Here is a 17,368-nt window from a genome sequence, read left to right as displayed (position 1 = left end):
CAAATTAAATGTTCCCAGACAGGAAATGCTAAGCTCCCATCCTTCTCTGTCACTTTGCACCACTGTTTCAGTCAAAGCCATGGCGCGACACCCTGCTCTTCGATTACAATGTAAGCTGGTATACCTTCGGGCAGTGCAATATCCCCTATATTCGTTGAAATGTACGTATCTCCCCTTAAAGCACTCTTTAAAACTTTGAAAATTTTCATCTTTGAGATCTTTATGTTATTCAAAATCAAATCAGGAAGTGTCTTTTAATCCCAGAATTCTCTTTACCCACCTTCTCAACCAATTGCGCTTCACAGACAGCTGCCAATCCGTTCGGGACCTTTCTCCCTAACCAACCTACCCCAGCGCGGCTCTAATGACGTCACACTCACATGTACTGCGGCTGACACAGGTGGTCATTATGACATTGACGGTGACTGTTAAAGTGGCGGTAATACCGCCAACAGGCCGGTGGTAGTTACTGCCAAACTAAGACCATGGCGGTGAGAACTCCCATAGACACCCAGTGTACCACACCAACCGCCAAGGCATTAACACCACACACCACGGCGGTAGCCATCAACAGCCAGGCGGACGACAAGGTACCACCCACCATATTATGACACATCAAACTGCCACAATTTCTGGGGCGGTACCAACACTATCAAAAGCCTGGCAGAAACACTGCACAGAAGACCAAAAACTCACCAACAGAGACACAGAGAAGATCAAGGCCGCCATGGAACCGGAATTTCAAGTCTTCCCGATGCTCCTCTACGCCATGCTCCACCTGGAACACCAACACCGATGACAACGGTGATTACAGCCCCCTAGCACACAAGGGAGGGAGGGAGGAAAAGGAGGTGACACACACAAGCACGACACACACCATTCACCACACACCATACACACAACCAGCTGCACAGGAAAACCAATGGCACAGGACACACAGCATAATAAAACAAGGACTACAGGTCGGCATTACTGAGATTGTAATTGCATGTCAACAGCCACCATATGAACCAATTGGAGAACAAAGATATATCAACAATTGTCCAGAAAGGGTCAATGCCCAGTCCAAAGTACATAAGGTCTACATGGCCACAGGGTACAGTCCAAGCCCCAACTTGATCCAGACTAACTTTGCACAAAACTGTGCAGGGGCAACATCTTGGAAGTGTTCCAACACCTTAGGGGGAAGGGGAGCTGGAGGCATCTCAGCTGAAGTCGGGATCTTGCCCACTGGTAGTTGAGGGGGATCCATGCCCATTTCAAATTGCTGTGAGTGCAAGGTCAAAGTTTCTGAGGTGGGGAACATGTCTTTTGCTTCTGAATGGGGCTCCATGCCCATTTCAAGGTGCTAGGGAGTGCAAGGTCACAGTCTCTGAGGTGGGGAACTTGCCCACTGGTTCTGGAGGGGGCTCCATGCCCATTTCAAATTGCTGGGGAGTACAAGGTCACAGTCTCTGAGGTGGGGAACTTGCCCACTGCTTCTGGAGGGGGCTCCCAGTACAACAGTCCCTGGAGGGTGGCCTACATGCCCTCTGCTGGAGGTGAGGACTGCTGTGTCTCTGCTGGGGGATGTGTCTCCTGGGCAGCCTCTGCTGGAGGTGAGGGCTGCTGTGTCTATGCTGGGGGAGGTGTCTCATGGGCAGCCTCTGCTGGAGTTGAGAGCTGCTGTGTCTCTGCTGGGGGAGGTGCCTCCTGGTCAGCCTCTGCTGGAGGTGAGGGCTGCTGTGTCTGTGCTGGGGGGGGGTGTCTCCTGGTCAGCCTCTGCTGGAGGTGAGGGCTGCTGTGTCTGTGCTGGGGGGGGGTGTCTCCTGGTCAGCCTCTGCTGGAGGTGAGGGCTGCATTGTCTCTGCTGGGAAAGTTGTCTCCTGGGCAGCCTCTGCTGGGGGTGAGGGCTGCTGTGTCTCTGCTGGGGAAGGTGTCTCCTGCGCAGCCTCTGCTGAAGTTGAGGGCTGCTGTGTCTCAGCTGGAGGCGAGGGCTTCTTGCCTTTCATTGGTGGTTGAGTGGGAACCATTACTGTCATTGATGGTTGAGTGGGAACCTCTTATGTCATTGGCTGTCATTGATGGTTGAGTGAGATACGATGCTGTCATTGGTGGTTGAGTGGAAACCTTACCCCTCTTCGCTGGTGGAGTGGGATCCTTCCCTTTCCTGGCTGGTGGAGTGGGATCCTCAGTGCTTGATTTGTAAATAAAAACGTGCCGGTGTCAAAAGCCATCCTCTTAAACATGTGGCTGCTGCAATTTAATGTGCTAACACGGAATGCTGAGGCAGACTAATCCTGAAGCCATCTCGAGTCTCTTCAATCCATTTACAGCCACTCCCTACCCCTTCAGCTCACTCCTGCAGCTTTCTGCCTTCTCTCATTGTTTTTCTCTTTCTCCGTCTTTCCCATATGTGTCTTTTGCTCGCAGTAAACGCTTAAGGCAGAAAAAAAAGTGCCAGCCCTCAAAAATAAGTGCTGGTGCTCTGCACCGGAAACCACAAGCACAAATTAAGCACTGGGGATCCTTCCCTTTCCTGGCTGGTGGAGTGGGATCCTTCCCTTTCCTGGTTGGAGGAGTGGGATCCTTCACTGTCTTGCCTCCATGACTAGGAGGTGCCTCCACCGTCCTCGTGGACTGTTTGGCTGAGGTGCTGGGCAGGATCGTTGGGACCCTGCGCTTAAGGGTAGGACGGGGGGTAGGGTGAGGGAAGAGGTCAAGTTAGGCAAAGAATACCTTTTAAGGGACGGTGGAGCGGGATGAGGGAGGAGGAATGGGAGTGGAGGTTGAGGGAGTGGTTGTTGGGGGGAGTACGTCTGCTGGACTTGGGTGCAGGTGCATGGGCAGTGTGCGGATGTGAGGTGGATGGCTGTTGGGTGTCTGAGTGCCTGCGTTTGTGTCCTTTGGTGGGGGGCAGACAGGGTGGGAGAGGACACAGGGGACGGGTGGGTGGATGTTGTGGAGGTGTCTGCTAGTGAGGTGTGTGTGCTTCTTGGTTTGGTGATGCTGGTGGTGGCTGTTGAAGCAGTGCATGCAGGTGTGAGTGTGGATGTGACTGTGAGGGAGGTAGAGGAGGAGGAGGAGGAGGGGAGACAGTGGAGGCAGTGGATGTGTGTGCAACTGTCTGTTGTTTGTGTGAGTGTTTGTGAGTTGAAGTGTGGTGCCTGTGTTTGGCTGTGCCACTCTAGTGTGATGTCTTGTGTGCATGCTCTGTCTGTATGTGTGCATGGAATGGGTTGGCGTTTAAGAGACTGGGACTGGGAAGTGGTAGTTGGAGGGATAATGGTAGGAACTGGGACAATAGCTGCCATCATAGAGGAGGCCACAGCCTGAATCAATCTCTGTTGGGCCGCCAATCCACTGTGGATGCTCTCCAGGAATGCAATGCATTGCATTGCTGCATCTGGGATGCCAGCCCCTGGGTGGCATTCACAATGCTTGACTGCCCTACAGAGATGGATCTCAGGAGGTCAATAGCCTCCTCACTCAGGGCAGCAGGGCTGCCTGGGGCAGGGCCTGAGGAGCCTGGGGCAAAGGAGATGCCCACCCTCCTGGGTGAGCAGGCATGGACAACTCGCTGAGAGGCTACTGGGAGGGCGGTGCTGGTACGGGGGCGGCGGCTGTACCTGCAGCTGGGGTGGTCTCAGAAGTGTCCACCACCACCAGGGAGCTTCCATCGGAGGAGGAATCAGAGTCTGTGTTGTCACCTCCTGTCCCCGCAGTGGTGCTCCCCTCACCCTCCTTCCCACTGGTTCCCTTGGCGTCGGTGGACTGTGCGCCCTGGGTCCTGAGGGATGCAGATCCCTCAGTTACCGGTGCCCCTTCTCCTCCGCCAGATGATGCTAATGCACACATGAAGAGGATAACAGAAGGAGAAAGAGGAGGAGGGAAAGAAAGGGAGCACTGGGTCAATTATAGCACCAAGACCACAGTTGACATACACAGCACCGTTATACACAGGGATCAGGCTTCAGCACTATGAATTGCACTGGCATTCGATTGGCTATATGCCACAGCAAGATGAGGGCCAAACACCTCCAACTGCACCTTTCATGGGACCCACAAAGCCCTGACTGACCTGGAATGCAACCGAGCTAGGTTACCTGCATTTGCCATACACCATTACCCTTGAGCTGGATCATGCTACAATGTCTGTCCTGGCATTAGGGGGCACCCACTAACTCACACCCACAACCCGGATACTATGCCACCTACAAATTATTGTTGTAATGCCCACTGTACTCAACCCCTTGTGGCTGCTGTGATGACCTCAAGCACCCATCCAGCTCTGGGTAGGCCATCACCAGTATGCGGGCCATTAGGGGGGTCAGTTTCTGACAGGCACCCCTTCCTCGTTGGGAGGCCATCGCAAGCTGGACCTCCGCAGTCTTCCGTGCCGATCGGCCCAGGTCCTCCCACCATTTCCTGCAGTGTGTGCTCCGTCTGCTGTAGACCCCCAGGGTCCTCACGTTCTTGGCGATGGCATGCCACAATCCCTTCTTTTGATGGGCGCCGACCTGCAGAGGTAATACAGACAGGAGGACAGCATTACATATAGAATCCAGCCTGTCACACATATGGCCCACAAATCCCATTTCCAACTGTATTGGTGCACACATCGCCTGGCACACACCATGTACACTACTACTAGACATCCCCTCCACAAATGGCACACATCGCCTGGCACACACCATGTACACTTCCACTAGACATCCCCTCCACAAATGGTACGATGCGTGCACACACATCTCCCTGCAACCTTCCCACATGCATTGTGCCCAAGGTGTACTCACCTGTTGGTCTGGAGGTCCATACAGCTGTCCATACTGGGGTAGGACCTCATCCACCAAGCACTCCAGCTCCATCGAAGTGAAGGCAGTGGCCCTTTCCCTGGTCACACAGGCCATGGTAGGTTCCAGACACAGGTCACAGCAGAATACGCAGTGTAGGTGTTGTCCTGTGAAAAGTCAGGAATCAAGTGAGGTTATAGACAGAAAATGGCGGTCACATCTGCGGCGGTGTAGACCGTCACCGCCGCCGCTGATCCCCATTGGCCACTGTACTCCATAGAGCCCCATATTAGCCAATGAGGAATTGCACAGCGGTGCAAGACCGCCTTCCGCCATGACACCCCCAACATTGGCAGAGTTACCTCACTTCCACCTGTTCCTAGATACAGGACAGGCAGTCACCATTGCATGGTGGTGGACTACATTCAGATCTTCCATAACTGCGTCATTGCAGTAAATTGCACATACATTGCCATTCCCACTGTCCCATCACATTAATGCTGTATGCACACTGAGGTGGTGGTTCCATTTTTCAAATTGTAACAGCCTACTCACTCTTGTGTCCCTTAGATACCTACCACTGTGGATGAAGAGGAGGAGGAGACAAATCGCTGTGTGGACTTGGCTACACTGGAGGACAGGCACATAATACTCACCTATAGACTGGACAGGGCCACAATCACAGAGCTGTGTGACCAATTGGAGCCTCACCTGATATCAGCTATCCGTCATCCCACTGGGATCCCCCCTCTTGCGCAGGTCCTATCAGTGCTCCATTTTCTGGCAACTGGTTCTTTCCAAGTGACAGTGGGCTAGGCAGCAGGAATGTCACAGCCAATGTTCTCAATCATGCTGGCAAGGGTATTGTCTGCCTTGGTGAAGCACATGTGCAGCTACATTGCTTTCCCCCAGGTGGAAGATTTAGCCACTGTGAAGGCAGGATTCTATGCAGTGAGACATATACCCAATATTATTGGGTCGATTACGGCACACATATTGCATTGTCCCCCCCTCCAGAATGAACAGGTGTTCGGGAATTGGAAGAGTTTCCACTCACTGAATGTGCAAATGATGTGCCTGGCGGACAAGTACATCTCCCACGTCACTGCCAAGTATCCTGGGTCATGCTTGACACCTTAGTTCTGAGGAATAGCTGCATCCCAAATTTGATGGCCCAACTACAGAGGCACAGGGTGTGGCTAATAGGTGAGCCAGAGTCCCCACCCACTGCATGTCAGTGTATGCCTTCAGGTGTTATCTCCATAGCATTGTGTAAGGCTAATGTTTGTCCCTCAATACTTGCAGGTGACTCTGGCTACCCAAACCTATCATGGCTCCTGACCCGTGTGAGGAATGCCAAAACAGGGGCTGAGAACCATTATAATTATGCACATGAGCAAACCAGGAGAGTAATCAAAAGGACCTTCAGCCTCCTGAAGGCCAGGTTCAGATGCCTGCATCTGACAGGTGGATCCCTGTACTACCCACCCAAGAAAGTCTGCCAGATAGCAGTGGCATGCTGCATGTTGCACGACCTGGCTCTCAGATGACATGTGCCTTTTCTGCAGGAGGAGGAGACTGGAGATGACCCTGTGGCAGCAGTGGACCCTGAGGACAGTGAGGATGAGGAGGCAGAGGGTGAGGATGTGGACAACAGAACATCAGTTATACGTCAATACTTCCAGTGACACACAGGTGAGACAGTGGAACTGACCATTACTCTGAGTGTTGATTTATCTGTGTGGCTGTCGCATGAAGGCATTCACTTCCTTTGCATCTCAACTTACTGTCACCCATGGCTTGTCATTTTACAGATGTTGGTGATATGACAACAGTGTCCTGAAGTGTTCACTACAGACAGCTACAAGTCATTCTTTGTATGCGATCACACTGTTCAGATCATTTGCATTAGATGTTCCCATAAATGCACATTTTTAACACATAAAACAGTGTCACTCAAGTTGTGTTCAAGGGTGTTTATTTTAGTGCAAATAATTGACGGAAAAGTGCAATGGAATGGGGTGATGGTAGAGGAAAGTCCAGGGTATTGTTCCAGTCTGTTTGTAGCACATGTCCAGTGTCCAGGGGGCCATAGGAATGGGAGCAAAGGCAGTTCAGAGTGGACAAGGTGACAGGGTGGGACACACAGGGGATAATCAGGAGAATCTCATTTCCTGGAGGTGGTCTTGGTCTTGGCAAGTGTCTTGGGCTTCTGTCTGGGTCACAGGGAACTTTTGCGGGGTGGTTCAACTTCTGCAGGGGGAGGGGTGCTGGTGGCCTGTGGGTCCTGTGGTGGGGCCTTCTGCCCACTAGCTGCAGCGGATGTAGAGAGCTAGTCAATAAACTGGCTAGTGGTAGGGGCCCGCTGCTGTGCTGTTGATTCTCTCATGATGTTAACCATGTCTGCCAGCACCCCTGCTATGGAGATCATGGTGGTGTTGAGAGCCTGCAAGTCTTCCCTGATCTCCTGATGGTGTTCTTCCTGCAGCCTCTTGTTCTCCTGCATGTTGGTAAGGATCTGGCCCATTGTGTCCTTGGATTGGTGGTAGGCCCCCAGGATCTTGGTGAGTGCCTCTTGGAGAGTCGGTTTACTGGGCCTGGCGCACAGAGGTCCTCCCAGTGTCCCTGTTGCCCTGTGTCTGTGTCCCCTGAATGGTGTGCCCACTGCCACTGTGCCCAGGTCACTGATTGTCTTGGGGGCGAGGTGTGGACTGGGGTCCCTGCACAGGTGGGCACACTGCTGATTGACGTGTCCTGGGGACATAGGTGTGGGGACGATGGTTGGGTGCTGTGGTGTTGGATCCTGATGGGGGAGGCTCTGTGGTTGACTGGGAGTGGGCTGGGGTGACCGACTGACCAGTGGTCCCCAATGGGCCAGGTAGTTCATCCAGATCCAGAAGTCCAGAGTACTGTCATCACTGGGGGCATCTTCTGTTAGGGGACTGGTTTGTCGTGGCACCTCCATTCCGCGGACATTGGCTGGAGCACCTGTGGGGATGTAAGCGATGCATTATGCTTCATGTCTGTGACATATTGTACATCCCTAGCTTCCCCTCTATCGTTGCTGTTGCCCTACCGCCTTTGTTTGTGTATGGTGATGTATTGTGGGATTGTTAGTTCCACTATGCCCACTTTTGTGATGGTTGTCCATGCAGGGCTGGGAGGGCTGGGAGGGCTGTCCATGCATTGGTATAGCATGCAGGGCTTGGCATTGGGGTTAGTCATCTGTAGGTCCAGTGTGTGGGATGGAGTGGAGTGATGGGAGTGAGGGTGAAGGGGTGATAAGTAGTAAATGTTGACTCACCAGTGTCCAGTCCTCCGAGTACTCCAGTGAGTCCCTCAGGATGCAGGATTGCCAAGACTTCGATCCGCAAATTTCACTCTCAACTGATCAGTGGGTCTGTCCTGGTGCACATAGGACTTGCCAGATCTCAGTCGAAAAATTAATTCACTCACTTCGACTCACACTCTGACTTGTCAACCACGCCTGATCGACCTATTAAACCAGACAAATTACAACAAAAAGCAAGTGTCTCATACACTTTTTCAATATACTCCGGATTCTTAGACCACGCAGGGTCCCTACATCAAAAACCACATGGACAATTTTTTAGCACAAAGAGCCACACACATGTGAAGTTCGACGACTTCCCTACTCTCACACTTCGGAGTACGCACACTTCTTCAACAACTTCATTTGGAGTACGCAAACTCCCTAAACCATCACAAACATCACAATTCACCTGCGATTGCATAAGCTGTGCAAGTGCAAAACCTACCTCATTCACACTGTCACTAGACTACTGAGAACATCCTCAAACCATCATTGGCAAGCTCCAGGATTCTGGGAAAGTCATTGTAAGCACTTAGGAGCACATTTTCTTTCCACTTTGTTTCATTGAATCTAGAAAAATACAAAATTTCACCAATTTCTTCAAATGTGCAAATTATTTTGCTCTTTGTAGGATATTAACCCTTACCCTAACACCATCTCTGGGCACATCTGTTATTTCTCACTTACAATCTCTGGGACAAATACTCTAGTTCGGGCTGGACTGTTCCCATGGGGAGCAGGGTCAAGACTGATTTGCATATGGCTGGGTCCAATCTGGGGTGGCATGGTGAGCAAAATAACGATGGATTAAACCCAGATCTGTGACTGGGGGTGAGTGGTTGACAAGTTTCAGCACTCCGTCCATCATCCTTTTGTGTTGCTACAAATACTCTACCACCTATCTCTAGACTGTATGATGGGCTCTTAAGGAGACAAACCATGTACCGGGTATCTATGATGGGCTCTTAAGGAGACAAACAATGTACTAGACACCCATGATGGTCTCTTAAGGAGACAAACCATCAATCTCTGCTAGTATCTCTGTTAGCGCATCAGACCTTATTAAGTAAACCTACAAGGGATACGCGAATAGGCCGATGGACCTTTTGACTGCGCTTAGAGTTTTTCCCACCATGAACCCCATACCAATACAGATCAATAACATCAACAATCCATGACATCAATAATCAAATAGGAGTCTGTGATTACTCCACACAATGGCCTTGCAGTCATGAATAACCACACCCTTCTGTAAAGTTAGAATGTTTATTTCCCTATATTAACAATGGTAATGTCACATAACTTAGGGCCATATGTACCAACGAATTTTCCCATAGACACAGAATGGGTAAAACCCTTTGCTACATCTGGCCCTTAGTCTCAAAATCAAATGATAAACATAAAGAAACAATACTGGCTGTCCAAAGCGGCTAAATAATTGCAATCTAATCCAAGCTTGAGCTACTACACATTCTAAAGTTACAGTGCAAATTAATAGCAAGAATAACTGCGCAAATGATTTTACATACATTTAGATTCAGCAAAGAAAAGACATTAACTGTTATTACATGTAGCGAACTTTATCAGTGAGAACCCTAACTTACACCAGATCGGCTGCCTTTGACACCGTCTGTCACCGCACCCTAATCACCCGCCTCCGCTCCACCGGGATCCAAGGCCAGGCCCTGGACTGGATCGCCTCCTTCCTCTCAAACCGTTCCCAAAGAGTTTACCTCCCTCCGTTTCGCTCAGAACCCACCGAGATCATCTGCGGCGTACCCCAAGGCTCATCACTCAGCCCGACACTCTTCAATGTCTACATGAGCCCCCTCGCCAACATCGTACGCAAGCACGACATCATCATCACCTCCTACGCCGACGACACCCAACTTATACTCTCCCTCACCAAGGACCCCGCCAGCGCCAAGACCAACCTACAAGAGGGTATGAAGGACGTCGCAGATTGGATGAGGCTCAGCCGCCTAAAGCTGAACTCTGAAAAAACGGAAGTCCTCATCCTCGGCAACACCCCGTCCGCCAGTGACGACTCCTGGTGGCCCACGGCCCTCGGCACCGCACCGACCCCCACAGACCACGCCCGCAACCTCGGCTTCATCTTGGACCCTCTTCTCACCATGACCAAGCAAGTCAACGCCGTGTCCTCCGCCTGCTTCCTCACCCTCTGCATGCTCCGCAAGATCTTCCGCTGGATCCCCGCCGACACCAGAAAAACCGTGACCCACGCCCTCGTCACGAGCCGCCTGGACTACGGCAACACCCTCTACGCCGGGACCACAGCCAAACTCCAAAATCGCCTGCAACGCATTCAAAACGCCTCGGCCCGCCTCATCCTCGACATACCCCGCAGCAGCCACATCTCCGCACACCTGAAACACCTGCATTGGCTCCCTGTCAGCAAAAGGATCACCTTCCGACTTCTCACCCATGCACACAAAGCCCTCTACGACAAGGGACCGGAATACCTCAACAGACGCCTCAGCTTCTACGTCCCCACCCGCCTCCTCCGCTCCTCTGGCCTTGCACTCGCTGCTGTCCCTCGCATCCGCTGCTCCACGGCGGGTGGGAGATCTTTCTCCTTCCTGGCGGCCAAAACCTGGAACTCCCTCCCCACCAGCCTCAGGACCACCCAGGACCACTCCGCTTTCCGGAGACTCCTAAAGACCTGGCTGTTCGAACAGCGATAACCCCCCCCCTTTTTCCCCTAGCGCCTTGAGACCCGCACGGGTGAGTAGCGCGCTTTATAAATGTTAATGATTTGATTTGATAGCATGTTTGGACTTCACACAAAACAGTTTAGTAACACAAATTTGAAAAAACATCTAACTATGGCTCTCAAAATAACGGTTGGTACCTAGAAACATAACAATCAGTGACATTGTCAGTATACCTGACCTCAATATGGTTCAGCAAGCTGTGACAGTCTTCGTCAATTGGACATTAGTTCGGTCAGCAAGACATCAGGTTTCACATTAAGTCCAATAAAGCTAAACCCTCAGATCTACAATTTTACTAATACATGGTTCACATGTCAATGATTGGCTCCTTTTCACCTATTCTCATCATTCAGCTTGTTAGGTATCAATATTGTTGCAGCTTATAATCCTGTCAGTGCATCCATTGTCTTCTCATAGGAAGGTCAGTCGTACACACATTACATTAAACATTGTTTCACTAGTAAGTAGAGTTTCTTCTAGCAAGCATATTCTCATGAGAACTAACTTCAGCCACAAGCAAATGGTCAGTACAGTGGAAAATCACAATTTATTTCTCTAAGCATCCATTTTATAAAACGCCGAAGAAATACAGCTTGACATGAGGCCGTGCAACTAGGCCAAGACCTCACTAAGTTGAGGCCTATAATTAATAAAGCTAATACATAATGCATAATCCTTAATATGACATATTACTACATTAATCAAACATAAGATTAACATTTCATATAAAAAAGCCATTAATAAGTACACTTTGTGAACATTGGCGGGCGGCCACTCTGGTGGGCGCACCTTCCAATACGTGCATTTTTTTCTCTAAGTTAATACATTTCCTACGCAAATCCAACACTCAAAATACACGAATATTCATTCATAAATTATGCGTTAACACATGTTAAAGGCATTCATTGCATTGTAATGTCATACATGCCTCAAGAAACATAATGCACGCTCCTCTAGCCCCTGTAGTGCAGGGGGCACCCCAATGCTTTGGGACTCAAGCCATTCAGGGGGCCTCCCTTTCAGTCCAAAAGCAATGCATAGCAGTGATATATGGAAGACTTAGGGGCCTCTCATAACATTCTGCAGGGGCTCTCATTATTTTGATTTACACCAGTGCATTCCCTCCCACCGTACTCCGGTTCCTGTTGTCCTTTAAGCACCCTCCTCTGAAGCCCCACACCTCTTGTGCCCTTCCCCTCCACGTCTTCCATGTCACCGCTTCCCCTGTATCTCCTGTGCCTCTCTTCAACCACTGCCGTTATCACTCATGTAAAAGCAGGTTGTCTATGCTGTCACAGGCGTGAGGCACTCTCCGCCGGGCAGCATCTCCACAATGAGAATTCTCCCATTGTAAATCAGGCCCTGTGTTTGTAGAATTATTTTGTGAGACTTTGCGGAACCATTCCCCTGTCCTTCTCCCCCGAATGCCCTGACGTGCGATTATGTGCTTGGTTGCTTGACATTAATGATACACAGGGGGACGTGGATCGGAATTGGGGTGAGATTGTTTACATTAAAACAACTGCTTCATTAGGCATTCTGCGTGAGGTACAATGCTTACATCATCAGAATGCTAATGCAGTAATGTTTAGAAGCACAGACACTACACCTGATCTTCTTTAAAAAGTAAGCCGGATATTTGAAGGAAGACTCAATCTACTTTTGATAGCTTGGATGAGGTTATAGAATCACAGGTCTCCATCTCGCCACGTGACTTTTCGCGACGAGTTGTCTTATTTGTTCATCAAATTGTGAGATGCATGTCTGAGAGCCTTATTCCCATGTAATCATAATTGAAATGTCGCTCATACTTATTGCGTGCGCAGGTTTGAAATCCTTTTCACCTTCATTTTCATTATCGTGTTTATTCATATGCAGCTGGGCGAGGAGCTTAAGCAGCACCTGAACCAGACTATGATGGACACTTACGGACAGGCGGGAAAAGAGGCGCTGACGCAAGCTATCGACCGCCTGCAACAAGACGTAAGAGTACATGGTAGCCTTACGTTGTATTTTGTCATTTCTTCCTTGTTTCATTTTGATTTCAGCAGTCTACGTCGTCTAGCTGGCTCGTTTCTTGCTTTTTTCAGGATGTCAAATGTAAAATTAGTGCACGAGTTTTCATATTTAAACGATCACTTCAGTAAGTCGCCGCAGAAGGAGAAATCCTTTAAATTAGCTGCAACAGAGCATCAAGGATTGGGTCAAAACCTGCAAAAAATGTGTTGATTATTTAGAGTCCGAAGCATTCTCTTTGTAGTCAAAGGAGCACCGGGTAAGGTTTACGCTGGTGCAGACATTATTGGCAACGGTCACCGTGACCCGGCAGCCCTTTGGTGGGCAGGTCATAGGGTGGACCTGCCCACCAAAAGGCTGCCGGGTGACCGTTGCCCTTCTGTAATAAGGGGTGGGCATCAGTCATTCATTTTCACTGCTGCTGTCTGCCAGGTACAGGAAAAAAAAATACTGCAGGTTAAGCCATTGGTTTTGCTTCTTTGGGAGTTTTTTGTAACTAAAAAAAGCAATTGCTGGATGGATTCTTTTAAACATAGCGCCTGCTCGGCTAACCTGCAGTTCTGTGGGAGTAAATTCTGGGCCACAGCTTGAGTTTTCTTATTGATGACGGTGTTATATAGTTCAACTTAAATGTTATTTTCCCACTTGATAGTTCATATCATAATATACTTTCCCTACAATATCATATACTCCCTCATCCTTCCATGCAACATTGTCTTGCTTTTTTAACGTATGCTAGACCCGTTAATCCCTGTTCGTGCCCTTACCCTATAAATGCAATCATAAAATTCAACAGTGGAATCGCAGTCGCTAGTTATTTTACTCAGGTGTTTCTTATTTCAATAGTCTCAGCTGTATGTTGATGGTTGGAGGAGGTCATATTATAATAGGGAACCTCTTCCAGTTTAAGCAAAAGAGAGTAACTACAGCAGTACTGATACTCAGAGTGCCAATAAGGCAGCATGCTTCAACCAGACTCTCAAAACATTGAGGCCCTCATTACGAGTCTGGTGGTCCTAGGTCCGCCAGACTCACGGTGGTAGTCGGACCGCTGCCAATTCAGCGGTTCGGCCTCCACATTATGACCGTGGCGAAAGTGCCACGGTCGGACTGCCAGCACCGCCACATTTGCGCCGGCCTGGCGGTCGTGGTGGTCAATCCGCTGGGCCAGCACTGCTAGCAGTGCTGCCCTGGGGAATACGACCCCTTGTCCACCAGCTTTTGCATTGGGGTTCCACCGCCATGCAAAGGCTGGTGGAGACGGGGTGCCGGGGGGCCCTGGCCTGCCCATGCACTTGGCATGGGCAGTGCAGGGACCACCTTGGGCAGCCCTGTTGCGCTTTTCTGTGCTTAATTTACAGGCAGTAAAAAGCGTGACGGATGCTATCGCACCGATGCACCCGAACCTCTATTACGAGCTGGCGTCAATGTAGTGGGTAGTTTCCCGCTGCACCAGAGGGCGGAAACAATGTTTCCTCCCCCTGGCCCAGTGGAAAGCTCATAATAGGGCCAGTAGGTGGAATACCAAACTGGTGGTCTTCCGGATATGTGAGTTTGGCTGCCCGCCAAAATCGTAATGAGGCCCTGATTTGAATGTGTCGAATATTATAAGGCAACTGGAGCATACAGCATATTCAATAACAGAGTAGCCTTATTGCAGTCCTAAAGTCAATCTTAATTGTCATCCTATATTAATACAAACCCTAACCATAAACCTAAATACAATTACATTTCACATTTTTAAAAATATAAAAAATAAGTAATGCTATTCTGTTCTATCCTCAGTGCAACACTATACTAAAACTTAAATGAAATCAATATTGTACCCAATTCCAAATTAAACTAAGTCAATGTAATTAAACAAACATAATTAACATACGTGTAACTCTACTCTTAATTTATACTTGGATTAAAAGTAAAAGTTGAAAAGCTTTGACCTACACTTAGCCAGGCTTCCCAGCTATATGATATTCATTTGATTATTCTAGCAAGGATGAAAAACTGATTCGACCCAGTAGAATTCAAAGCTGTGACCTGGTGGCAAATAGAGATCCCCATAGTGTATGCATGAGTCCACTGAGTCACCAGCCCTAGAATTTAAAATAATGCAAATGTCGAACAATTTGAGCAACAGCCTCACAGTAATGCAGGATTTGTTTTTATCCTTAATAAATTAGTGCAAGGCACCAGCAGTAGCACACCACACTCTATACTGACTTATATGATCATGTTTCCTCAGGCCTAATAGTCCTAAATAGTGTCCAATACTTCTTATATGAATATTTGTGTCCAATTTGAAGTATGATCCATCTTCCCTTTGACATGTATGTTGGACAAGGCTACTTATCCCAAATCCATGAGCTCTTTTGACAAACCTTGTTTAGTGGCACCTGCTTGTAAATCCCCTGATGTCCACAATAGTGAGGGCATCAAACACTATTCTTCTCTGCATGTGCGGTTAAAATTTTCAAATATGGAGTGCCCTTGTAGTTCTTCTGCCCAGGACATTGTGCAGCTCATTATTTAAATGAATAGAAAAATTGAAATGAATAGAAAACACTAATGTTTGGGAGATACCTAATGACGTGGAGGTATAACCCCAGATCAACATCTGTAGGTAATATGGCCCATTGTATGAAAATATCTTGGTGGGATCAGAGGTGCTTGAATTTGAGTTTCATTAGATGAAATAGGGATACTTATGTGATTTTGTTTTTCAGACATTGCTTTCAAATGAATGGTCCATCTGGCTGCCTGGTTCTGCAATCATTGCAGCCTGTCAATAATCTTTCTTGGCACTTCTTCAGATCAGGTTGCAGTGATCCCATTGTACCATGGTCTAGGATGTTGTGCTCTCTACCCAGTGATTCCTTTGCAGTTATGGGAGCTCTTTGTGCAGTGCAGAAAGTTGTAATCGTTCTTCCTTTACTGCTACATTGATTTTAAGGGAGAAGAAAGAGTCAAAGGTAACAAACAAACTTCAGTTTGGGTTGGGACCAGGTCTGATAATAGCACATAAGGCCATCAACATTGAGATGTATTACCCCTGTGCTAATCAGTTTTGACAGCAGAAGCTTTCATACATCCATTGACTGATGTAGTCAATTCAGTTGCTAATGTCTTATCCACAGAAAAAATAATCTGTGCATTGTGTCAAAAATCTGAAACTCAAGCAGGCGTTTTTACCCCTGGGTAAATGTATGTCTGAAAATCACATTTTTAAGTTGTGGCCACTCACCACACTGTTGTATTGCTTGGGGTGGCCGGTCCCACCCGGGCACCCCATGTGCAAGTCTCACATTGGGTAACAGCCCAGGGAGCCCACCCTGGCTGTTCCCACTGGCTGCCCGTACTGACAGCACTCCAGTGTGCTGCCGCAGGAGCCAGTAGAACGCTATTGGTCTGCAGGCAAGTATGGCTATAGCTGGCCCCTCTCTCACCCTGGTCAGTGGCACAGGGAAAAGGGTGGGTTGGCTACTCAGGGAAGTGTGGAAACGCTCCCCCCTCGCTCTTTATGTCATCGGGGCCCAGGGATTGGGTCTTGGGCCCCTTCTCGCAATTGCAGTGGAGTGTGACAGCTTACCATCACTTTATTCTCTGCTTTTTTCCTGGTAGCACATGGAGATCGGGGATTGGGTCTTGGCCCCCTAAAATGAAAACACGCCCGGGGAATGGGGTTCCAGGGTGTGGCTGAAGCGGGGGGGGCATGCATACTCCTCCCTACAGGCTATGTTGTCTTCCTCCGTGCGCCATGCCCTGGGCCCTGGCCCACACCTGGGGAAATTTTGCCAGCTGGGCAGTGGAGCCCCAGGTGCTGTGAGGCAGAAAAAGGTCAAAGGTCACCAAAATGTAAAATGACATAATTTAGGCCCTGCTGGGTTGATTTAGATGATCCTGGGTTCATTTTAATCATGGTGGTGAGCTCTAGCCACCAGGGACATTTGCAGGAATCTTTTCACCTCCAAAGCAGTGCAATCCTCATAAAAGCTGGTTCTCCTGGTTCACTGTGCCAGCTTTCCTACTGATCCTTGTTGCTGGGTGCAGAGAATTCAAGGGATTTTCCCCAACTGGTCCTTAGGCAGTGTTAGGAGGCCAGCCTCACTGGCCCTTGGGGAGACCCACTGTTCCTGATGGTGACTGGGCAGAGTCCTAGGTCCTGAGTGAGGGTTAGGCGGTTCCTCCTTTCAGGTCTCCATGGCGGTCCTAGAATCGAGCAGCGGAGTGTAGAAGAATCCACAGGCAAGAGAGAGTCTCCCCCGTTGTGCAAGAGTTGTTATAGGGGAGAGGAAGGTTCCGTAAGTCAGACACACCTGGCCAATCCTACGGTGCCACGTTACTTATCCACCCCTGTCCCAACCCTCCTGCACAGCATGGAGGAACAGTCCAAAATGGTGTCACCCAGGAGTCACTGATCACATCAGCTCCTGGGGTCTCAGCTCCGCCCCTCGCAGACATCACTGCCAGGCCTTGCACACCAAAAGTGCAAAGAGAGCCCCCCCTCCTGGGTTGGT

At 49.3% G+C, this 17,368-nt stretch overlaps 1 protein-coding gene across 1 annotated transcript in view; it reads left to right on the top strand.

Moving 5' to 3' along the window:
• LOC138287710 (tetraspanin-11-like) overlaps nt 1–17,368 on the top strand; it is a 1,278,137-nt gene that overhangs the window by 749,062 nt on the left and 511,707 nt on the right. The window contains exon 5 of the mRNA XM_069228392.1: nt 12,720–12,824. Coding sequence (XP_069084493.1) covers nt 12,720–12,824 — 105 coding nt within the window. The remainder of the gene's footprint in view (nt 1–12,719; nt 12,825–17,368) is intronic.

This window comes from Pleurodeles waltl, chromosome 4_1, assembly GCF_031143425.1.
Source record: "Pleurodeles waltl isolate 20211129_DDA chromosome 4_1, aPleWal1.hap1.20221129, whole genome shotgun sequence".
Taxonomy (NCBI): domain Eukaryota; kingdom Metazoa; phylum Chordata; class Amphibia; order Caudata; family Salamandridae; genus Pleurodeles; species Pleurodeles waltl.
The sequence above is the reverse complement of the archived record's forward strand: the minus strand, read 5'-3'. Positions and strand labels throughout refer to the sequence as shown.